General features: G+C 45.4%; 1 protein-coding gene and 1 pseudogene across 1 annotated transcript; one reads left to right on the forward strand and one right to left on the reverse strand.

Moving 5' to 3' along the window:
* Nucleotides 1-10,439, forward strand: part of LOC123186547 (probable L-type lectin-domain containing receptor kinase S.7) — a 36,905-nt pseudogene extending 26,466 nt beyond the window's left edge.
* Nucleotides 10,440-11,620: 1,181 nt separating this feature from the next.
* Nucleotides 11,621-17,898, reverse strand: LOC123191014 (eukaryotic initiation factor 4A-III homolog B). Its single transcript, XM_044603764.1, has 8 exons — nt 17,520-17,898; nt 13,820-14,060; nt 13,487-13,567; nt 12,930-13,035; nt 12,721-12,842; nt 12,386-12,553; nt 12,220-12,306; nt 11,621-12,012 (listed from the first exon to the last, which is right to left on the reverse strand). The coding sequence occupies exons 1-8, from the start codon at nt 17,813-17,815 to the stop codon at nt 11,899-11,901; spliced, it is 1,215 nt and encodes a 404-aa protein (XP_044459699.1). The 5' UTR covers nt 17,816-17,898; the 3' UTR covers nt 11,621-11,898.
* Between the last annotated feature and the right edge of the window lie 6,146 nt (nt 17,899-24,044).

Raw genomic sequence — 24,044 nt, forward strand, 5'->3', positions numbered from 1 at the left:
TGAATTCTCTGTGGAGGATGTCATTGGCCATCTGAGTGTTGAGCAGAATTCGAGGGCAAAAGACTCGCACGGAAAAGGGGCCGAAGGGACTTCTGTTGCCAACATGGTGAACCAGAAGAACTTCAACTCCCACAAGCCCAAGGGAAAGAACGGTGTCCAACACAATACCGACTTTAAGAAGAAGGGTAAGAAGACCATCAAGAAGAACCTCGTTAGTGGCTCCCTTCTATGTAGAGAAGGGTTTAAGTTGGTTTTCGAGTCTAATAAATTAGTTGTTACAAAATATGGACTCTTTGTTGGAAAAGGTTATGAGAGCGGAGGGATGTTCCGCCTTTCCCTCGCAGATTTTTGTAATAAAGTCGTGAACCATATTCATTCGAATGTTAATGAATCTGAAGTTTGGCATTCACGTCTTTGTCACATTAGTTTTGGTGTTATGACGCGGCTAGCCAAGTTGGATTTAATCCCGAGTTTCACTTTAGCCAAAGGTTCTAAGTGCCTTTCATGTGTGCAAGCTAAGCAACCTCGCAAGCCTCATAAGGCCGCGGAGGAGAGACACCTGGCACCATTAGAACTCATACATTCTGATCTTTGTGAGATGAATGGTGTGTTGACTAAAGGTGGAAAGAGATACTTCATGACATTGATAGATGATTCCACTAGATATTGCTATGTGTATCTGTTAAATACTAAAGATGAGGCTCTACACTACTTTAAAATCTATAAGGCAGAAGTTGAAAATCAACTTGAAAAGAAAATTAAACGAGTCCGGTCAGATCGTGGTGGAGAGTACTTCTCGAGTGAGTTTGATTCCTTCTGTGCGGAACACGGCATTATTCATGAGAGGACGCCTCCCTATTCACCCCAGTCAAACGGGGTTGCCGAGCGGAAAAACCGTACTCTAACTGATTTGGTTAACGCCATGTTAGATACATCGGGTTTATCCAAGGCATGGTGGGGGGAGGCTATATTGACGGCATGTCATGTCCTGAATAAAGTTCCGACAAAGGATAGTGAGATCACTCCCTATGAGAAATGGGCAAAGAGAAGGACGACACTCTCGTACTTGCGCACTTGGGGCTGTTTGGCGAAAGTCAACGTGCCGATCCCCAAAAAGCGTAAGCTTGGACATAAGACCGTGGACTGCATTAATTTGGGCTACGCTAAGAACAGCGTTGGCTATAGATTTCTAGTAGTGAAATCTGAGGTACCTGACCAGAAGATCGGTACAATTATGGAGTCTAAGGATGCTACATTCTTTGAGGATATTTTTCCTATGAGAGATATGCAAAGCACTTCTAGACAGGAATCTGAGGAGACTCCTGAACCTGCCATCCCTATGGAATATTATGAACAAACACATGATGAAAATCCCGAGGAGGATGACGAGGAAACCCTTGGTAGGGGCAAGAGACAAAGGACTGCAAAGACCTTTGGTGATGATTTCTTCGTGTACCTCGTGGATGATACTCCCACTTCTATTTCAGAAGCGTATGCCTCTCCAGAAGCTGACTACTGGAAGGATGCGGTCCGTAGCGAGATGGATTCCATCATGGCTAACGGGACATGGGAGATCACTGACCGTCCCTATGGTTGCAAACCACTGGGATGTAAGTGGGTGTTCAAAAAGAAGCTTAGGCCCGATGGTACGATTGAAAAGTACAAGGCTAGGCTTGTGGCCAAGGGCTATGACCAGCAAGAAGAGGAAGATTTCTTTGATACTTATTCACCTGTGGCTAGACTGACCACCATTCGAGTATTACTCTCGTTGGCGGCCTCACATGGTCTTCTCGTCCATCAGATGGATGTTAAGACGGCTTTTCTAAATGGAGAGCTAAAGGAGGAAATCTACATGCAACAGCCTGATGGCTTTGTGATAGATGGTCAGGAAAGAAAGGTGTGTAGGTTGATAAAATCTTTATATGGCCTGAAACAAGCACCTAAGCAATGGCATGATAAGTTTAATACAACTCTGACATCTGTTGGTTTCGTTGTTAATGAGGCTGACAAATGTGTATACTATCGCCATGGTGGGGGCGAAGGAGTTATACTGTGCTTGTATGTTGATGACATACTGATATTCGGAACAAACCTCAAAGTCATTGAGGAGGTCAAATCGTTTCTATCTCAGAACTTTGAGATGAAAGACCTTGGTGTGGCTGATGTTATCTTGAACATCAAGCTACTGAGAGATAATGAGGGTGGGATCACACTTCTGCAATCCCATTACGTTGAGAAGGTGTTGAGTCGTTTTGGATATTCGGACTGCACACCATCTCAAACACCATATGATCCTAGCGTATTGATTCGAAAGTCCAAAGGCATGGCTAAAGATCAATTGAGATACTCTCAAATCATTGGTTCACTGATGTACCTAGCGAGCGCAACGAGGCCTGACATCGCGTTTGCTGTGAGCAAACTGAGCCGGTTTGTTTCCAAACCGGGTGATGTACATTGGCATGCTGTTGAGAGAGTTATGCGCTATCTGAAAGGTACTATGAACTATGGACTTCACTATACCGGATACCCGTCGGTACTTGAAGGGTATAGTGATGCGAATTGGATCTCTGATGCTGATGAGATGAAGGCCACAACTGGGTATATGTTTACTCTTGGAGGTGGCGCTGTTTCCTGGAAGTCTTGCAAGCAAACGATCTTAACGAGATCGACAATGGAAGCAGAATTAACGGCATTAGACACATCTGGTGTTGAAGCGAGATGGCTTCGAGATCTTTTGATGGACTTGCCATTGGTTGATAAACCGGTTCCGGCTATCCTTATGAACTGTGACAATCAGACTGTCATCACCAAGGTGAAGAGTTCAAAGGACAACATGAAGTCCACCAAACACATAAGAATGAGATTAAAAGCTGTCAGAAAATTAAGAAACTCCGGAGTGATAGCGTTGGACTATGTCCATACGGCTAAGAATCTGGCAGATCCCTTTACAAAAGGGCTATCACGTGTTGTGATAGATAATGCATCGAGGGAGATGGGTATGAGACCCACATGAGTTGCCATGGTGGTAACCCAACCTATATGATCGGAGATCCCGTGAACTAGGACCTGGGAAAACAAGCCAGTGGTGAACTGAGGAGAGTAACTATACTAACCCACTCCGTTGGAGATGCAATACTCTCGATACTGTATGGTAGGATGACTACGGTCTCAATGTGTTCCAAAGCTTATAAAAGCAAGATGCTATCCTACAGAGCGATCTTTGGAGGAACACACCTATATGAGCCCGACTGCTGGTCACAGTCTATGAGATTGGGGTGATCTCTAGTAAGCTCATGAATAGGCCAGGAGTGTGACTTATATGCTCCACCCGAGGGGTCAGCCTTCGGCAGCCTAGTACTAGTAAGACATGTAGTGAAACTTCTTTACGCCAAACTGACAATTCAAGGCATAGTCCATTGTTCAGTTGTGAAGGAGTGTAGCCACTTGTTCTAGGTGAAGTTCAACCTTAACAGGTCTTTACTGAAACACTGGTATATCGAAACAGCAATTGGAACAGAGGACACAATGGGCCCTCGAGATCTGGTGGGGGATTGCTGAAATCTGAGATGGGCTCTAGGCCCATATTGCAATTTCTGAAAAATCTCTAAGGGCCCATGTGGGTTATATGGCACTAGGTGTGGTGGGAAGTTTAGTCCCACCCCGGAAGTGGAAGGAGAGTTGGAGTGGTTTATAAGGGTTTCTCTTCTACATGCTATTGGAGCTTGAGAAGAGAAGAGGCCCTCGCGCACTCCTCCTCCGCCGCCCGCCTCGCCACGCCACGCCTCGTCACGACGCGCCGCGGGTTGCGGGATTGAGCCGAGCCGAGCTCACACCTACGCGCTTATTTTTGCCAGTCACTAACGGAGAGTTTTCTGACAGCTGGGCCACGATCTGAGACGTCGGATCGTGGGCTGTCACGGACTCGGACGTGGGTCGAGCCCACGTCTCTCCACGCGGCTGCGCCTATAAGTATGCGGTGTCTCCTAACCCTAGCCGCCACGAACAGATCACATCTGCTCACGCGCACGCCCACCGTCGTTCCTTTGCTGCTGCTGCCGCCGGTGACTCCATCCCGTCCGCCACGTACACGGTCGACGGGAGAGCAGGTCTCCGAAACCACGCCCTTCTGGTTCCTGTACGGGGTGAGGGGCGAATAGGTTTTTGGGCAGCGATTACGCGACTGCTCGCTTCCGATCGTCTACTTCCTCTACGTCCGCGTCGCCTTCGTCATCACCATGTCCACCGACGCCGACCGTGCCGCCGCCGAGAAAGCTGAAGCCGACAAGAAGGTCGCCGAGGACGCCGCTGCTGCCACCAAAGCCGCGGCCTCTGCGTGGCCTACTGGAGGGTATAACTCGTTTATCCCGCTCCTGATTATTTTCATATTAGCAGTACTAGCAGTATGTGTAGATTTGTCTACTGTTTGCTTAGTACGTGCATGTTTAGATCAGAGTCAGTACGTCATCAACTTAGTCAATGCCATGCTAGTGATTTACTCATGGATTAATTTAATCGAGAAATTGCCTATTTACTCAACAATCCAAAAACCTATTATGTGTAGGAATTTCTCGGCAAGTGGCTTTGCCGCTGCACTGAAACCGGATAAGTTTACCGGTACATACTTCAAGCGTTGGCAGACTAAGACCACGTTATGGCTCACGGCTATGAACGTGTTCTGGGTCACCGGTGTCTCCACGGGAACGATTGCTCCTGAACAGGAGAAGGCGTTCAAGGAGGCTACCGTTGTGTTTCTCGGAGCAGTTCTTAGCGTGATCGGAGATAAACTGGTCGACGCATATTTACATGTGCATGTCGCCAAGGACTTGTGGGAGGCGCTCGAATCTAAATTCGGGGCCGCCGATGCAGGGAGCGAGATGTATATTATAGAGCAGTTCCACGATTACAAGATGGTTGAAAACCGTCCTGTATTGGAGCAGGCTCATGAGATAATATGCATTGTTAAGGAACTTGAGCTTCTCAAGTGCGAGTTACCGGGCAAGTTTGTCGCGGGCTGCATAATCGCTAAGCTCCCTAATTCCTGGAGGAACTTTGCCACCACTCTGAAACATCAGAGGCGTGAATTCTCTGTGGAGGATGTCATTGGCCATCTGAGTGTTGAGCAGAATTCGAGGGCAAAAGACTCGCACGGAAAAGGGGCCGAAGGGACTTCTGTTGCCAACATGGTGAACCAGAAGAACTTCAACTCCCACAAGCCCAAGGGAAAGAACGGTGTCCAACACAATACCGACTTTAAGAAGAAGGGTAAGAAGACCATCAAGAAGAACCTCGTTAGTGGCTCCCTTCTATGTAGAGAAGGGTTTAAGTTGGTTTTCGAGTCTAATAAATTAGTTGTTACAAAATATGGACTCTTTGTTGGAAAAGGTTATGAGAGCGGAGGGATGTTCCGCCTTTCCCTCGCAGATTTTTGTAATAAAGTCGTGAACCATATTCATTCGAATGTTAATGAATCTGAAGTTTGGCATTCACGTCTTTGTCACATTAGTTTTGGTGTTATGACGCGGCTAGCCAAGTTGGATTTAATCCCGAGTTTCACTTTAGCCAAAGGTTCTAAGTGCCTTTCATGTGTGCAAGCTAAGCAACCTCGCAAGCCTCATAAGGCCGCGGAGGAGAGACACCTGGCACCATTAGAACTCATACATTCTGATCTTTGTGAGATGAATGGTGTGTTGACTAAAGGTGGAAAGAGATACTTCATGACATTGATAGATGATTCCACTAGATATTTGCTATGTGTATCTGTTAAATACTAAAGATGAGGCTCTACACTACTTTAAAATCTATAAGGCAGAAGTTGAAAATCAACTTGAAAAGAAAATTAAACGAGTCCGGTCAGATCGTGGTGGAGAGTACTTCTCGAGTGAGTTTGATTCCTTCTGTGCGGAACACGGCATTATTCATGAGAGGACGCCTCCCTATTCACCCCAGTCAAACGGGGTTGCCGAGCGGAAAAACCGTACTCTAACTGATTTGGTTAACGCCATGTTAGATACATCGGGTTTATCCAAGGCATGGTGGGGGGAGGCTATATTGACGGCATGTCATGTCCTGAATAAAGTTCCGACAAAGGATAGTGAGATCACTCCCTATGAGAAATGGGCAAAGAGAAGGACGACACTCTCGTACTTGCGCACTTGGGGCTGTTTGGCGAAAGTCAACGTGCCGATCCCCAAAAAGCGTAAGCTTGGACATAAGACCGTGGACTGCATTAATTTGGGCTACGCTAAGAACAGCGTTGGCTATAGATTTCTAGTAGTGAAATCTGAGGTACCTGACCAGAAGATCGGTACAATTATGGAGTCTAAGGATGCTACATTCTTTGAGGATATTTTTCCTATGAGAGATATGCAAAGCACTTCTAGACAGGAATCTGAGGAGACTCCTGAACCTGCCATCCCTATGGAATATTATGAACAAACACATGATGAAAATCCCGAGGAGGATGACGAGGAAACCCTTGGTAGGGGCAAGAGACAAAGGACTGCAAAGACCTTTGGTGATGATTTCTTCGTGTACCTCGTGGATGATACTCCCACTTCTATTTCAGAAGCGTATGCCTCTCCAGAAGCTGACTACTGGAAGGATGCGGTCCGTAGCGAGATGGATTCCATCATGGCTAACGGGACATGGGAGATCACTGACCGTCCCTATGGTTGCAAACCACTGGGATGTAAGTGGGTGTTCAAAAAGAAGCTTAGGCCCGATGGTACGATTGAAAAGTACAAGGCTAGGCTTGTGGCCAAGGGCTATGACCAGCAAGAAGAGGAAGATTTCTTTGATACTTATTCACCTGTGGCTAGACTGACCACCATTCGAGTATTACTCTCGTTGGCGGCCTCACATGGTCTTCTCGTCCATCAGATGGATGTTAAGACGGCTTTTCTAAATGGAGAGCTAAAGGAGGAAATCTACATGCAACAGCCTGATGGCTTTGTGATAGATGGTCAGGAAAGAAAGGTGTGTAGGTTGATAAAATCTTTATATGGCCTGAAACAAGCACCTAAGCAATGGCATGATAAGTTTAATACAACTCTGACATCTGTTGGTTTCGTTGTTAATGAGGCTGACAAATGTGTATACTATCGCCATGGTGGGGGCGAAGGAGTTATACTGTGCTTGTATGTTGATGACATACTGATATTCGGAACAAACCTCAAAGTCATTGAGGAGGTCAAATCGTTTCTATCTCAGAACTTTGAGATGAAAGACCTTGGTGTGGCTGATGTTATCTTGAACATCAAGCTACTGAGAGATAATGAGGGTGGGATCACACTTCTGCAATCCCATTACGTTGAGAAGGTGTTGAGTCGTTTTGGATATTCGGACTGCACACCATCTCAAACACCATATGATCCTAGCGTATTGATTCGAAAGTCCAAAGGCATGGCTAAAGATCAATTGAGATACTCTCAAATCATTGGTTCACTGATGTACCTAGCGAGCGCAACGAGGCCTGACATCGCGTTTGCTGTGAGCAAACTGAGCCGGTTTGTTTCCAAACCGGGTGATGTACATTGGCATGCTGTTGAGAGAGTTATGCGCTATCTGAAAGGTACTATGAACTATGGACTTCACTATACCGGATACCCGTCGGTACTTGAAGGGTATAGTGATGCGAATTGGATCTCTGATGCTGATGAGATGAAGGCCACAACTGGGTATATGTTTACTCTTGGAGGTGGCGCTGTTTCCTGGAAGTCTTGCAAGCAAACGATCTTAACGAGATCGACAATGGAAGCAGAATTAACGGCATTAGACACATCTGGTGTTGAAGCGAGATGGCTTCGAGATCTTTTGATGGACTTGCCATTGGTTGATAAACCGGTTCCGGCTATCCTTATGAACTGTGACAATCAGACTGTCATCACCAAGGTGAAGAGTTCAAAGGACAACATGAAGTCCACCAAACACATAAGAATGAGATTAAAAGCTGTCAGAAAATTAAGAAACTCCGGAGTGATAGCGTTGGACTATGTCCATACGGCTAAGAATCTGGCAGATCCCTTTACAAAAGGGCTATCACGTGTTGTGATAGATAATGCATCGAGGGAGATGGGTATGAGACCCACATGAGTTGCCATGGTGGTAACCCAACCTATATGATCGGAGATCCCGTGAACTAGGACCTGGGAAAACAAGCCAGTGGTGAACTGAGGAGAGTAACTATACTAACCCACTCCGTTGGAGATGCAATACTCTCGATACTGTATGGTAGGATGACTACGGTCTCAATGTGTTCCAAAGCTTATAAAAGCAAGATGCTATCCTACAGAGCGATCTTTGGAGGAACACACCTATATGAGCCCGACTGCTGGTCACAGTCTATGAGATTGGGGTGATCTCTAGTAAGCTCATGAATAGGCCAGGAGTGTGACTTATATGCTCCACCCGAGGGGTCAGCCTTCGGCAGCCTAGTACTAGTAAGACATGTAGTGAAACTTCTTTACGCCAAACTGACAATTCAAGGCATAGTCCATTGTTCAGTTGTGAAGGAGTGTAGCCACTTGTTCTAGGTGAAGTTCAACCTTAACAGGTCTTTACTGAAACACTGGTATATCGAAACAGCAATTGGAACAGAGGACACAATGGGCCCTCGAGATCTGGTGGGGGATTGCTGAAATCTGAGATGGGCTCTAGGCCCATATTGCAATTTCTGAAAAATCTCTAAGGGCCCATGTGGGTTATATGGCACTAGGTGTGGTGGGAAGTTTAGTCCCACCCCGGAAGTGGAAGGAGAGTTGGAGTGGTTTATAAGGGTTTCTCTTCTACATGCTATTGGAGCTTGAGAAGAGAAGAGGCCCTCGCGCACTCCTCCTCCGCCGCCCGCCTCGCCACGCCACGCCTCGTCACGACGCGCCGCGGGTTGCGGGATTGAGCCGAGCCGAGCTCACACCTACGCGCTTATTTTTGCCAGTCACTAACGGAGAGTTTTCTGACAGCTGGGCCACGATCTGAGACGTCGGATCGTGGGCTGTCACGGACTCGGACGTGGGTCGAGCCCACGTCTCTCCACGCGGCTGCGCCTATAAGTATGCGGTGTCTCCTAACCCTAGCCGCCACGAACAGATCACATCTGCTCACGCGCACGCCCACCGTCGTTCCTTTGCTGCTGCTGCCGCCGGTGACTCCATCCCGTCCGCCACGTACACGGTCGACGGGAGAGCAGGTCTCCGAAACCACGCCCTTCTGGTTCCTGTACGGGGTGAGGGGCGAATAGGTTTTTGGGCAGCGATTACGCGACTGCTCGCTTCCGATCGTCTACTTCCTCTACGTCCGCGTCGCCTTCGTCATCACCATGTCCACCGACGCCGACCGTGCCGCCGCCGAGAAAGCTGAAGCTGACAAGAAGGTCGCCGAGGACGCCGCTGCTGCCACCAAAGCCGCGGCCTCTGCGTGGCCTACTGGAGGGTATAACTCGTTTATCCCGCTCCTGATTATTTTCATATTAGCAGTACTAGCAGTATGTGTAGATTTGTCTACTGTTTGCTTAGTACGTGCATGTTTAGATCAGAGTGAGTACGTCATCAACTTAGTCAATGTCATGCTAGTGATTTACTCATGGATTAATTTAATCGAGAAATTGCCTATTTACTCAACAGTTTGCACTATGTCCACCACGAGTACGAGCGCACGGTGCTCCACCGCGACATCAAGGCCAGCAACATCATGCTCGACCCGGCCTTCCGCGGCCGCCTCGGCGACTTCGGCCTCGCGCGGGTCGTCGGCTTAGACAAGAACTCCTTCACCGACATCGGCGTCGCGGGCACCTGGGGCTTCATCGCGCCGGAGTACCCCGTCAGCCACAAGGCCACCCGGCAGACCGACGTCTACGCGTTCGGGGTGCTGGTCCTCGAGGTCGTCACCGGCAGGAGGTCCCTCGGCAAAGCGGACGACGAGTTCCCGCTGCTGGTCGATTGGGTTTGGTGGCTCCATCAAGAGGGGAGGCTGCTGGACGCGGGGTTGGACGCCGACGATGCCGCCCGGCTGCTGCTCCTTGGCCTGTCATGCAGCAACCCGAACCCATCGGACCGGCCGACCCTGGCCAACGTGCTGCAGGTTGTCGCGAAGACGGCGCCGCTGCCGGACGTGCCGCTGGTGAAGCCCGCGTTTGTGTGGCCGCCGGAGGGGGCGTTACTGGACGACGACGTTGATGATGGTTTTGCGGGGACGAGCCGTGATGATTCTCGGTACTGGGAGGAGGAGACCATGCCGAGCTTCATGTCGTCGGAGATCACCAAGCGCAGCCACTCCGCAGATTCTGGGAGGCGATGGATTGCCGAACAGGGCCTTAAATACGTATAAATTAAAAGGAGAGGCAGAACATGGGTATAAAGTATAAACCATCAATGTGATGGGGAACAGGTTTGCTGACATGCATAGCAATGTACATACAGCATCTTTAGTCATCTCTGGAAGCAACCCTGAAGCATGGTAATGCTCAGCTTTATTACCAGCAATGTAAATAAATAACTGCTCTTAAGACACTAGTATTTAGAAACAGTAACAAGGGCACAACCAAAAGGGAGAAAAAAAACAGCCGTTGTACCTCCTTGGACCTAGATTCAGAAGGAAAAAAATGGAACAATTCTAGATTCCTAACGTAATAGTATATCAAGCTAAAATATACCGATCTGTACGAAGGAAAAAAGAAGAAGGAACATGTACTTCAGGTCAGCTTATCATTAACAATATGTAGGATCATGCAGACTTCAATCCTAATACTATGTACTCAAAACATAGTGCCGTGCAGTTCCCCAGCAAAGAGTCATAATCCCCGAATCAAATCAACATGATATATGTAGTGGAACAATTATGCTTCTTGTTATGTGGCCTCAGACGTTGGTTAGAAAGGAATAAAAATCAAAATTACTCCTAGCAAAAAAATGGTTAAACATAATTAAACTCTTTTTTCAGACGCAAACAGGAGTAAACTCAGCACACTGAGAAACAGGCAGAAAATAAACTGAAGTTCTAAACATTAACATATATGTAAGTTTTCTACCTAACTTAGAATACTTTGCCGTCGGGCTAGCCATGTAAGCCACGATCTAGTTGACCTGCCGCCCAAACTTCTACATAAATCCAGAAACAAAGCATCACAAATGAAAATTGTTTCAAAGAAAGAGATGTTTTGTGGTGCTTTGTTTTCATCTCGTCGTTTATCACAGATGAGAACTTCAACATCTAAAGTGCATCACTAATTTCCCCTCCCTATACACATACAACAAATTTTAGAGCTCCGTCGTTCCGACTGGAAAATGTAACCTTCCACCATAGATAAACCAAACCTCTTTGCTTTCTGGCTTTTCCTTCCAATAGAGTACCAACTTGTATAGGGGGTGCTCAATTTTGTCTGCCACTTATCCTATAGTTTGTGGATGTCAAGCTTGCCGCTTGAGTATTCTGGATCTGTTTCTCCTTATAATGGACAAGTGCACCATGAATATATTTTCTGATGAAACGCAAGCTAAATGGTCGGGGCTCATCACGACACGACCTACATATATTTTCTTTTCTCGTAATTAACTGCCTGGCACGTTGCAACTTGCATTTCTTGAAAATATACACAACAAAAGAAAAAAAAATACAAGTGGCAACCCAATCAAGTTATAGGGTCGTGGCATTATAACAAAAACACCAAAACATAATATAGATAGAACTAAGCATTATTCCAAAAACTAATTAAAATAACAAGTTCAGTGAGCAGAGTGCCTGCCACGTTGGCCAGAGCTGGTTCTCCAAGAAAGAATATGAACACTTCATGTTTGTTCATACCCGCCGAAAAGCAACAAAGGAAACCGCAATACTGTCGTCATGACCAAACATCAACCAAATCCCACACGCAGAGCCAGAGAGGGAGAGACCGCTCCGGTCCAGAGCTCAGATCAGATCGGCGACATTCATCGGCATCTCGTCGATCTGCGTGCTGTAGTACTGCTCAATGTCCCTCAGGATGCGGATGTCGTCCTTGCGCACAAAGTTGATCGCCACACCCTGCACATAATTTTTTTTCATATAGGTCAAGCAACAAGAGTATTAATTGTGCAAATATTTGGGATGCAGAGAGCAAACATTTGTTTCAGATGAGCGAGTCACACGCTACATATTGACTTTTCATAGAGTTTAAACAAAAACAATCCTAGGCAGTCCCATAAGAGGGGTGACTTGAGTTTCGCAGGAGGGGTGGGTGTGTAACTTTACCTTGCGCCCAAAACGCCCAGAGCGACCGATGCGATGGATGTAAAGCTCACGATTATTCGGGAGATCATAATTAATGACAAGAGAGACCTGAACAAAGGCAAATACATTCAGTCAGTAACCAAAATAAGAATCATGCAACAGCATGCTTAAGGGTACCAAGACTTGCCTGCTGAACATCCAGCCCTCGAGCCCAAACATCTGTTGTGATCAGAACATGGGTCGTGCCACTCCTGAACTCACTCATAATCGCATCCCTTTCCTTTTGAGGCATGTCACCATGCATAGCTGATACGGTAAAGTTGTTGGTGCGCATCCTTTCAGTAAGCCAATCCACCTGGCCAAAAGGGAACAACTATCGTTTAGCAAGCTGTGAACCATCAATTATGTCAACTGGACATGGTTAACAAATCTGGACAATATTTCATACACTTTTGAGTCAAAGAAGCACATCGCTGCAGTTTAATAGTGCAACCAACAGCAATCAACTGAGCTATACATTACCTTTCTCTTGGTATTGCAGAAAATGACAGCCTGGGTGATGGTCAGTGTATCATAAAGATCGCACAGCGTATCAAACCTCCATTCCTCCTTCTCAACAGCAACAAAGAATTGTTTGATGCCCTACAAACATGATATGAAAAATGTAAGAAAATGTAAGTGCTAAGTAGGACAAAATGCACTAAAGCAAAACAAGTGGTGACATTTACCTCTTAGGGTCAACTCATCACGCTTTACAAGGATCCTGACTGGATCAGTCATGAACTTGCTAGTTATCTCCAAGATGTCATGGGGCAGAGTTGCAGAGATCAAGACAACCTGCAGATGGTTCGAAAATACGCAATTAGAAAAGTATGAGATCTCTGCCAGGGAGATGTCTTTATTTCTAGCCATGAGGCTTAGTGCTCATGTTAAGTTTTAACTCTAAAATGCCCGCTTTTCCCATTAACAGTTCCCTGCTTAGAGAATGTTACAAATGCTCAACCAATAACATGCTGAAAAAAAACAAAGAATAACAGAAAGGAACAATAAACTGAGGAGCACACAAATCTGTCCCCATAGTTAAAAACAAACCATTCATGGCTAGCTACTGGCAGATGATTATAGTAAAAGGTGCAAGACAGACTGATAAGTCAGAAAGGTGAAAGAGATAAACATATGAGCAGGTGACAACTTGAAATCTGTAGTAAAAAGCATCAGCACGATGACAAGACGACTGATAAACTACACAAAAGAGTAGTTTGAGAAAGGTTTAATTTCAATGACCGACCTGAAGTTCTGGGGGGAGGTATCTGTAGACATCATAGATCTGATCCTTAAAACCTCTGGTCAACATCTCATCGGCTTCATCCTAAAAGGGCAACCTGGTGCATGTAGCTCCCGCTTGCGCAGGGTCCAGGGAAGGGTCCGACCACTTTGGGTCTATAGTACGCAGCCTTTCCCTACATTTCTGTAAGAGGCTGTTTCCAGGACTAGAACCCATGACCTCATGGTCACAAGGCAGCAGCTTTACCACTGCGCCAAGGCTCCCCTTCAGAATGTTACTACTTGTAGAACTTGGAGAAAACAAAAAAAAAATGCAGTATGGCAACGGCAAACTAACCAGGACCAGGAGCTTGATGGCTCTTGTGCGCAAGGTCCTTCTCTTGATCATATCACATACTCTGCCCGGGGTTCCTGAAACAACATGCACTCCAGCCTCAAGCTTCCTAATATCCTCGCCGATACTTTTGCCACCGACACAGGCATGCACAGAGACACTCATGTAGTTCCCAACAGCTTGCATCACCCTCTCTGTTTGCGTGGCAAGTTCCCTAGTTGGTGACAGTATCAATGCTTGCACCCTGCAGAATCAAAGTTGTACCCAATATTAAGTTGAGCTTTCACTTTCTGAGCAAGTGCTATATTATACATTATCAAAGCTAGTGCCCCACAGAGGTAAACAATGGTGAATCGCACAGTAACACACTGGTAAAAGCATAAGAAAATAAATATGTGGTGGCGCTAGCACAGATGGGGAACCACAATGTTCGCCCATAAAACAAGGAAAGCCCAAAGCTATGCCAAGAGATATGCACATCCTTAAGAAAAGTAGCGACATCAGAAAAGCAAATCAAAGGAATTGATTGCGGAGACAAACAAAATTGAAGCTATTACATCAGGACAAAACAACACAAGTTAGGAGAGTTACCTGAAAGAAAACATCCACCTGGAGTTAGCCACCCTTCAACTTTCCTGAAAAACAAACAATTCCTCTGCATCTTCTTTCATGTTGAAAGAATCACTGATGGTAGGAAATGTAAAAGTTACAGAGTAATAAACAAGCAATTACAGTTCTAAAGAAAAAGAAATTCCTACAAACATATGTTTGAAGGCATATACACAGGACACTATGTTGTCTAACAGTAGCAAGCTCTGATGCACTTTTCCATCAAATTACTACAAACAAATGATGAAAATGTAGGAATTTTCAGCAGTTCTACAGTGACAAACAAAAAAAAAACGAAGTTGCAAGGGGGGAGATGATGTGGTTTCAACAGATTGACTAAGTTGATTCATACAGCCTGAAATTGACCCAAATACAGGAGCATTTGCATTTTTAACCTAGGAAGAACAAATACACAATCTAACTGCAGCGAGTCTTACAGTGAGGAAGAAGGCAAAAAAAAAATTACAAATGGAGCAGTCAGTTTTATTGAAACTACAGTAAAATCAACTGAAATAGCAGTTACCCAAACTGCAGGTACAACATAAATTTGGCATTCAAAGCTTACATGGTTTAAGAGGGACAGATAGAACAAAAGAAAGCAGTAAAAATCTTATAAACCAAGTGTAGATGGAGCACTAAGTTGTATGAAATTTACAGTTAGGAATGACTAAAATTACATGCAAGCTAAGTTGCAACAAGTAACACCAAAGTGTAAACCACAGTCTAAGAACGGTAATGGAATGTTTGAAAATTACAGTTACAAAGAACTAAAAATACAACAAAGCTAGGTTGTGATAACAATAAAATCCAAGTGAACCACAGTGCAGCTTTGAAAATAAAGCTAGGTTGTAATAACAGACCAGTAATAACAGTGCTGGTGGTCTTTGAAAATTAAAATTTAGCATAACAAAAAATACAAAATAAACTGCTCCACATTACTGTGATAACCAAGTGTAAACCAGGGTGTAAGAACATTACTGTCAGCTTTGATCTTAGCAAAATACGTTCTAACAAGTACACTACTCCCTCCATCCCATGATGTAAGACACTTTTTGACACTAGTTAATAACAATACTATCCAAGTGTAAAGCAAAGTGTAAGAACAGTACCGGGAGATCTGAATTTTATAGTTTAACAGAACTAAAAATACAAAGATACTAGTATGATTTAGTAATCGAGAAATCTAACCACCAGTCGGCTGGTGGTTTGCAACAGGCACGTACAATCTGGCGACCGCTCGATCCGCTCATCCCGCGCAACAGCCGCTCGATACAATTTTTTTTCCAGTCTCCCGCGCAACAATCGCTCGATCTGTTTTTTTTTTTCAGTCTCGCACGTGAAAAAGAAAAAAAGGGCGCTAGCAAGAATCAAACCTAGAACCTGTTGGTTGAGGCCATAGCACGCTACCAACTGAGCTAACTCTCTCTTCTTGTTTTCTATGCAGATTACATGTTTTTTATACCTTATTAAATGAGTGGAAAGGAAAAACAACTCGATCCGTTTCTCTCAGCCGACAAAACCGGAAACTTGTGTGTAAATAGCATGGTATTTGACGCATGCGGACCTAGTAAATTATGATGCAAAGACCGTGATAACTTATGGGTAAATAGCATGATTATGCATCGTAGATCTGATAATTTACATACAAATACCATTGGTAATTTTGACCCGAAAAAATGTTAAATAATCTAGTCCGGTAACTTGTATGTAAATAACATGATAATATAGACACAACAAAGTTGATAACTCACGTACAAACACTCTGGTAACCATTTGACCCGAGAAAAAATATTGAAAAACAACCCCTGATAAATTCTGTGTAAATAGGATGATAGTATACACACAACAGAGCTGATAACCCACGTAAGAACACCGTGGTAACTCCTTTAACCCTAGGATAAAAGTTGCTGGAAATCATACGCCGGTAATTTCTGTGCAAATAACATGATAATATACACACAACATAGCTGATAACTTTGACTTTGAAAATTTTCTATTTGGAAAACATTACTCCGATAATTGTTGTGTAAATGACATGATAATTTATGCACTGCAGCCCTGATAATTTAGATACAAATATGATGGTAATATTTCAACGCGAGGGGTGCTTGAAACATACCCTGATAATTACTATGTAAATAGTATGATAATTTATGTACCGCTGTCATGATAACTTATGTACAAACACCACGATAATGTTGACCTAGAAAAAAGTTTTTAAAAACATCTCTTGATAACTTTTGTGTAAATATCATGATTTTTACAGACTGCAAAGTATAATAATTTTGTACAACATCCAGCCGTATCTTTGACCCAAGAAAAAATATTTAAAATATTCCCCGATAACTTATGTATAAAAAGCATGATAAGTTACGTACCAAATGGTTGATAACTTTTGTACCCTCGCAAAAAAAAACTTTTGTACCCTGGCATGCTTTTTACAACGAAGTTATCATGATATGTCAACAATTTTTACTACGTTAAAATTACCATGATGTTGTAAATATTAACAGAGCAGCCGGGCCATCTATATAGGATAAAAATATAAAAGGAAAGAAAGAACAAATATTCGTTACCAGGTCACGCTAAGTAGCAGTACAAATACTATCTAACCTTAATCTAATCACTGGCTCAATCTAGACCTGGTGGTTGTGAACTACTGCGGACTACCAAGAGGTGGTGGGTTCGATTCCCCACTTCTGCCAATTCTTTTTATTGCGCTAGAAGAAAAAAGAAGATGCGGTGGATCAATTCCCACATCGAGAGTGGAATCGTCCGGATCTGTCGCTAACGACCAGTCGACTGGTCGTTAGCACAGTCCTTTAGTAATTAGTAACAGTTATAAAGAAACTACTCCAGAAATATGTTTGTGGATATAATTTTAACAGTTTATTAGCGTGCGGATGCTTTAACAGATTCCACCCACAAATCTATTGCAAAATCACACATGCCACCACAAAATCGAGAACACGACTGGAACGGATCTAGGCTAACGAGACAGGTTGTGGCATCGGGCGACGGCAATCCAAGACGAAAGTTTGAGGATCTAGCGAGAGCGAGGGTAGCAGAGGGAGGGGGGTGGGCATGGGCTTACTCGTGGATGTTGGTGTCGATGACCTGGCAGACGGAGAGGGAGACCATGGAGGTCTTGCCGGTGCCGGACTGGGCCTGGGCGATGACGTCGCGGCCGGCGATGATGGGGACGACGGCGCGCTGCTGGATGGCGGAGGGCTTCTCGAAGCCGTAGCCGTAGATGCCGCGGAGCAGGTCCTCGCGGATGCCCATCGCGTCGAAGCTTCCCACGAACTCCACCCGCGCCGAGGTCTCGAAGGTGAGCTTGTCGTCGTCCATCGGCCCGCGCCTGGAGGAGCCCGCCGCCGCCGCCGCCATTGGAGAAACCCTAGCCTGTTGGGGGTGAGACGTGGGGAGCGGCGGAGGAGGAGGAGGATGGCTCTTTTGCGCCTGGGTACCTGGCGGCTCCGGCTTTCTCGGTTTTATAGCCTGGACTGCGATGCGAGGTCGGTTTGAATGGAGGGAAGAGTCTCGTCGGACTCCGGGGTGGTTTGTGTGAAAATGGCGTCACGGGCCGTATGCGGTCCGGCCATGGGCCCAGACCTGGCCAAACGGGCCGGCCCGTGCTAATCGTGCCTGGCCCGCCGTGACACGTTTAATAGCCGGGCCATGCCATGCCGGCCCACATGCGTCGCTCCTTGGCCCAGGCACGGCCTGATTATTAAACGGGCCGGCCCGTGGCACGCTTAGCACGCCGGGCCACCTGTTTTTTTAGCCTGTTGGGATGTATTTTAGGCCTATCGGGCTGTAATTTAGGTTATATATATATAAACAATTTCTAGAAAAAATAAATAAACGGGTCATGCCGTGCCGGCCCGCGTGCCTAGCCTCTAGGCCCAGGCATGGCCCATGGCGTGCCGCGTGCCGGGCCTGGCCCATTTAGCTCGGGCCATGCCGTGCCTGGGCCGTGCCGTTCTTGCGTGTTATGGGCCGGCCTAGTTAGCATGACCCGTTTGGCCAGCTATGCATGGGTCGTTGTCGAGCTTCATTTCCGCTCTATGAGCAAGCAATAAATCAATTTCTCAAAAAAAAATTGGCAATAAATCTTACATCGAAATGAACATGGTAATTTTTTGTTTTGAGAAACATATGAACTTTATTCAACTGATATGAATGTACAATTTCATTCATAAGCTCCTCAAACCAATGAGCAGTAGAAGAAAATCTAGCTAATCTAGCGAGCTTGTTCGTAACTTTATTTGCTTCTCTATTACAGAGGGTGTAGGGACATCCGGGAGTTATCATACATTTCTCATACAAAATGTAACACTGCTTGTGAAACAAGGCTACTAATGAAATATTATCATACTATACAGCACACCATGCATGTAACCAGCAACCTCATTTTGACAAAAGGAATCCTAGAAAGATGAAAAAAAACAGTAGGTCCGTGCTGCATTGAAACACCACTCCGAGTTAGGTGAAATTAAGCCCATGACTTGAAGAAAAGGCACATTCAAGTCCTGCTGCAAATGAAGCACAACTACCCGTCTGGAGAACAACATTCATGCTACTGTGAAGCCCCAGATCACCCCCTCTCAGCTCTCGCACTGGATTTGATCTCACTTGGGATTTGTTGCGCTAGCTGCGGATTCACTACTCAGAAAACAAAGGAAAGCCACCACACACGCGTGATCTCTACGTTGCAGCGGCAACCCCCATCCCCACCCCCCAATCGCCCCTGACCTAACCACTCGCGATGAGCCCCTCTGGCCCATAATCGTTGTGCCGTTGACCCCCCCCCCCCTCCGCCCACAAGTGCTGCTCATCGAACCCCTGATTTTGCACCAAGACCTAGCATTTTTAGCTCGTTTTGGGCGAGGCATGTGGAATACCTGCGCCGACGGAGCGTTATTGTCGATTCTCTCAATCATCGTCGTGCGCACCTCCATTTCCCGTCGTCGTCGTGGCTCGCCGTCATGTGGCCTCTCTTCATCAGCTACTGCCTGAGTAGCACCTGGATCCGACACCCTTGCTACGATGTCCTCGAGACGCCAGGCAGTTGAGCGTGATGGGGTCGAAGCTGGGCCCGTGGTGTTGTCCAGGCGGGCATGTGGGAGACACCAGCATTGCACGATTAAACTCGATCAGACGACTCGCGAGAAGGTTTGTGCCAGCTAGAATCAGTCGGTTGAAATAAAGGGTTTCCTGTAACTTTTCTTTTGAGACAATTCCTTTCTTTTTTAGGATTTTTGAGACAATTTCCTTTTTTGAGAGAGAGAGAGTTGAGACAGTTTCCTATAACTTATTTTTTTGAGAGTTCTTTCCTATAACTTTTTTTTGAGGGGCCTTTCCTATAAACATTGGTCATGCCACTACGCGCACACAGGCCCATCTTAATTATTATTTTTCGAGTGACAGGTCCATCTATCTCAATTTGTCGGCCCATAGCCAGTCCAACACATTTTTCAGCCGACATGCAGATTGCCCATTCTACAGCCCATTTAGGCCGTCGCCTACGGTGGATCCTATATGACGCTCGTTAGCGTCCAAACGTCGTGCCTTCGCTGAGGCTAGCGTCTGGTTGGGCCGGCCCACGTGCGGGATTCGCCTGTTTATCCCTTCCCTGCTGCTTTCCCTCGCTGTTTCGTGTTTTTTTTCGTTTTTCTTCTGTGCTGTTTTTGCTTCCGGTCTTTTCACTGTTCTGTCCGGTTTTCAGTGGTTTTGTTATGGCTTTTTTGTTCCCTTTTACCTTTTCATTTATTTTCTTATTTTCCTTTTTCTTCTCATTTTTTGGTATTATATAAAAAGTTCACTGTGTATTACAAAAAATGTTCACCGTATATTAAGAAAATGTTCAACTATATTGCAAAAAAGTTCACCTTGCGTTTATAAAAATGTTCATTGTGTATTACAAAAAAATAATCACACATTTAACAAAATGTTCAACGTATTTATAACAATGTTCATTGTGTACTTACAAAATGTTCAGTGTATATCACAAAAATGTTCAGTATGTTTTTAAGAATTGTTCAGCATATATCAAAAAAATGTTTAATGGTCAAAAGTTTTGATTTTTTTCTTCCGCTGCTCTTAGTTCTTAGAAATTCGCGTGGCGTGTATACATTAAACAGGGAGCAGCTCAAGTGGTATTGGACGCTTGCCCACTACTGTCGGGTGTCGAGTTCGATTCCTCGATGCCCCATTTTTTTTTTTGGATTAATAGCAGCTCGTTTTGACGCCACTGAATGGGCCGGCCCATTTTGATCGTGTGCCTGCGCGGAAGCTCGTGTGGTTGACGCTCGCGAGCGTCAGCTAGGAGCTCTCGTCGCCTACCAGTCTCGTGCTAACTCCCAAACACAGCCGCCGTCCTGGCGGATATCTTCCTCCGCCTTCCCACCCCAGAGGACCTCATCCGCGCCTCCGCCGCCTGCGTCTCCTTCCGCCGCCTCGTCGCCGACCGCTCCTTCCTCCGGCGCTTCCGCAAGCTTCACCCTCCGCCCCTCCTCGGCTTCCTCGACTACAGCGGCTTCCACCCCGCCGAGCCGCCTCATCCCTCCGCACCGGCGGCCAGCGCCGTCGCCGCCGACTTCGACTTCCTCCCCGGGTCTTCCTTGGACTGGACGGTGCGGGAAGTCCGCGACGGCCGCGTCCTCCTCGACAGACCCGGCCGTTTCGAGCCCCTCTTCAAGGAGACGGTGGTGTGCGACCCCTTGCACCGGCAGTACCTCCTGCTTCCCCCGATCCCCGCTGACGTAGCCGCTTCGGTTTGCGGTCCAACTCCTGATAGAAAGGGGGGGCTTTGCCGATTGCTTCCTCGTCCCTTCCGGCCACGACGAAGAAGAGGCACACGCAACGGAGGAGACGTCGTTCAGAGTGATCTGGCTGGTGGTGCTTGAAAATAAACCGGTGGCCCTTGTCTTCTCTTCCTGCACAGGGCAATGGCGAGCCATTACACCCCTGATTTGGAGCTTATCTGGCTTACAGTTATCGACATGGAAGTTTTGGTTCGTGTCACGCCATTAAGCACATGGCTGCTTCTACTGGATTTCAGGTTCGATTGAAAAATTGCTCGTGCTTGACATCCCTAAGATGGAGTTCTCCATGGTTGATCACCCACCCTGTGCCAGACATTTGGGCGATGATGTGGCCATCGCGGAGGCAGGCCAAGGCAGGACTCTGATGTTTGTGCCTAAACCGGACACATAACGCCTTATTTATACCGTTTGGTGGCGAAACAATGGTGGGAATTCCACCCAGTGGCAGATGGAGAAGACAATCTCGCTGGATTCTGACTGCTTAATCGAGGGTGCAGTCGGGAGGCACTTGCTCCTATATTATGTCGGAGTCTCGTCGGACAAGCAAGGTTGTTACACGCAGGACGTCGACACATTGCAGCTTGAGAGGGTGTGTTATTCATGTCCAAAACAGTCCGAAGTATATTGCAACTTCCCACCATCGTTATTATCATCACCGACAGTGTCAAGTGGTAAGCCCTCTGTAGCATGCTACTCCCTCAGTCCCATAATATAAAAGCGTTTTTGACACATAGCTTGTCTGATACTCCCTCCGTAAATTAATATAAGAGCGTTTAGATCCTTGCTGCACACTCTTATATTAGTTTACAGAGGGAGTACTTCCTTTCATTTATAGTTATAACTATCACATAGCTTGTCTGATACTTCCTAGCTCATTAATGTGATCAGTAAGTATTTGTTACATAGTTTAGTGATTGGTGATTGCTGCTTTTTTTGTGCTTGTGGCAAAGCTGATCAAGCTAATTTGTTTGCCTTTCCTATGCGCCCTCTTGAGGTAATTAGAGAAGTGAAAGGGAGGATCTAACACACTATAAGTAGAATTCTAGGGGTATTGCGAAATCATAAAAAACACTGGATCATAAGTCACAACAATTGATTCAGTTTTTATGGCGAAGATAATGGAGATTGACTACAAGTTTAAATCAGGACATTGCTGCCAGTTCATCTTTGTAGTGTTCTTTCTTAGACACATTTATTCCAGTCAAGCAGGACTTGTGTTATCTGGAAGTCTTATGTGCTCACCGTTACAGTTGTAAATTTATCTTTATTGATTTCATATGAAAATTATCTTTAGATATAAGATGCAAAAATGTCTTTTTGGTTTCCGATGTGAAAATTTATTCATTCTTTATAATAAATATACGACACTAAAGTTTTGAATTAAATGCAGAATCACAAGCTATTTTGAATGACGTACCAAATGGTATTATTTGCATTTTTAAGATCAGGATAATCCTTGCTGCACCTCACAATGCATCTTTTTTAGCAAGAATTTTGCTGAACTTAATAGAGATTGGTAGTACTTTGATGGGATGCTAATGATGGCATATTGATTGTGTCGTAGTTTGCAGCTTGGCTGGAATTGAGCAATTTTCTTTGCCATGCCATTAACCCTTTTTTGCACTGAGCATTGTGCACTAGCTTTTGGTCATCAGATTTGGGAACCTTGTCACTAGGCCACAATGGTCGTCTGCTTATTCCCTGTCTTATCCTTTCACTGTATCTTCCTAAAACATATGTCAGGCCCCAAAACAGTATCGTGCACATCTGGCCATTCATTGGAGATTTAAAGACTCGAGTCCTGAAGTGCTTTTGGTCCATCAGATTTGGGAACATGGTCAGTAGGCCACACTAGTCGTCTGCTTAGTCACTGTCTTAACCTTTCATCGTGTCTTCCTGAAACACATGCCAGGCCCCGAAACGGTATCATGCACATCTGGCCATTCACCGGAGATTTAAGGGCTCGAGTCGTTAAATGAACTCATTGCTCACTTCCACTTACTGCTTCTAGTCGTCTCTCTTCATCCGGAGCGCTTGGAGACAATCCAACGGCTACAGTTCACCTGATGAGCACTATTTACCGACCAACAAAAACTGCTTTAGACTGAATCCTCTTTTACTTTTACCAAAGTGATTATAATCGTTGATTATTCTTATATGATTATGTTAGCAAATATTATAAATATTTTTCTTGACAAATCTATTAATACTACTTCTTTCAATCATATATTTTTAATGAAGGCTTTTCCAGAGAAACTAAATAGAGGTTGCTATTACTATCATGGGATGGTAATTATGGACAGATGGATTATGTAATACTTTTTGTCATGTACAGATGGAGCAATATCTGTGCTATGCCTTCAACCCTTGTTGTGATCTGCATTGTACTCCTTTGGTCCATCACATCTGAAAACCCCTTCACCCGGCCACGCTGCACTTTTCTGCTCTATCCACGCCACAATCCTTGCATCCTGTCCTGCATAAGTGAAGCCCTTTCCAAAGCCATCAAGTCAATCCATCCAACCTGTGGCCATCAAGTCAATCCCTCCAATCTATGGAACTTTGCTTTCTGGATTAATGCACTTACCTCAGAGAATTACTCGCTACGGATCCGAATTTTGTCATTCTTTTCCGTGCAACATTTTTTTTGTTTCTTTAGAATACCAAGTTGTTTTCAGTTCACACCTATGTCTAGTTCCTATTCTCCTCCGCATGGCATCTATCTTGAGTTGCACCTCTGCAAGTTGGGGCACTCTATTTCACCTATAGCAAGTTACTAAATTTTCACC

Source organism: Triticum aestivum, chromosome 2A (assembly GCF_018294505.1).
Source record: "Triticum aestivum cultivar Chinese Spring chromosome 2A, IWGSC CS RefSeq v2.1, whole genome shotgun sequence".
Lineage (NCBI taxonomy): Eukaryota > Viridiplantae > Streptophyta > Magnoliopsida > Poales > Poaceae > Triticum > Triticum aestivum.

Excerpts from the sequence above, each read along its gene's own strand:
- LOC123191014 (XM_044603764.1), bottom strand. The coding sequence starts at position 17,815 with ATGGCGGCGGCGGCGGCGGGCTCCTCCAGGCGCGGGCCGATGGACGAC. Across the intron at positions 14,061-17,519 it reads ATCGACACCAACATCCACGA|GGTGCAAGCATTGATACTGT; the intron begins GTAAGCCCATGC and ends TTGATTCTGCAG. Across the intron at positions 12,307-12,385 it reads GAGGGCTGGATGTTCAGCAG|GTCTCTCTTGTCATTAATTA; the intron begins GCAAGTCTTGGT and ends GCCTTTGTTCAG.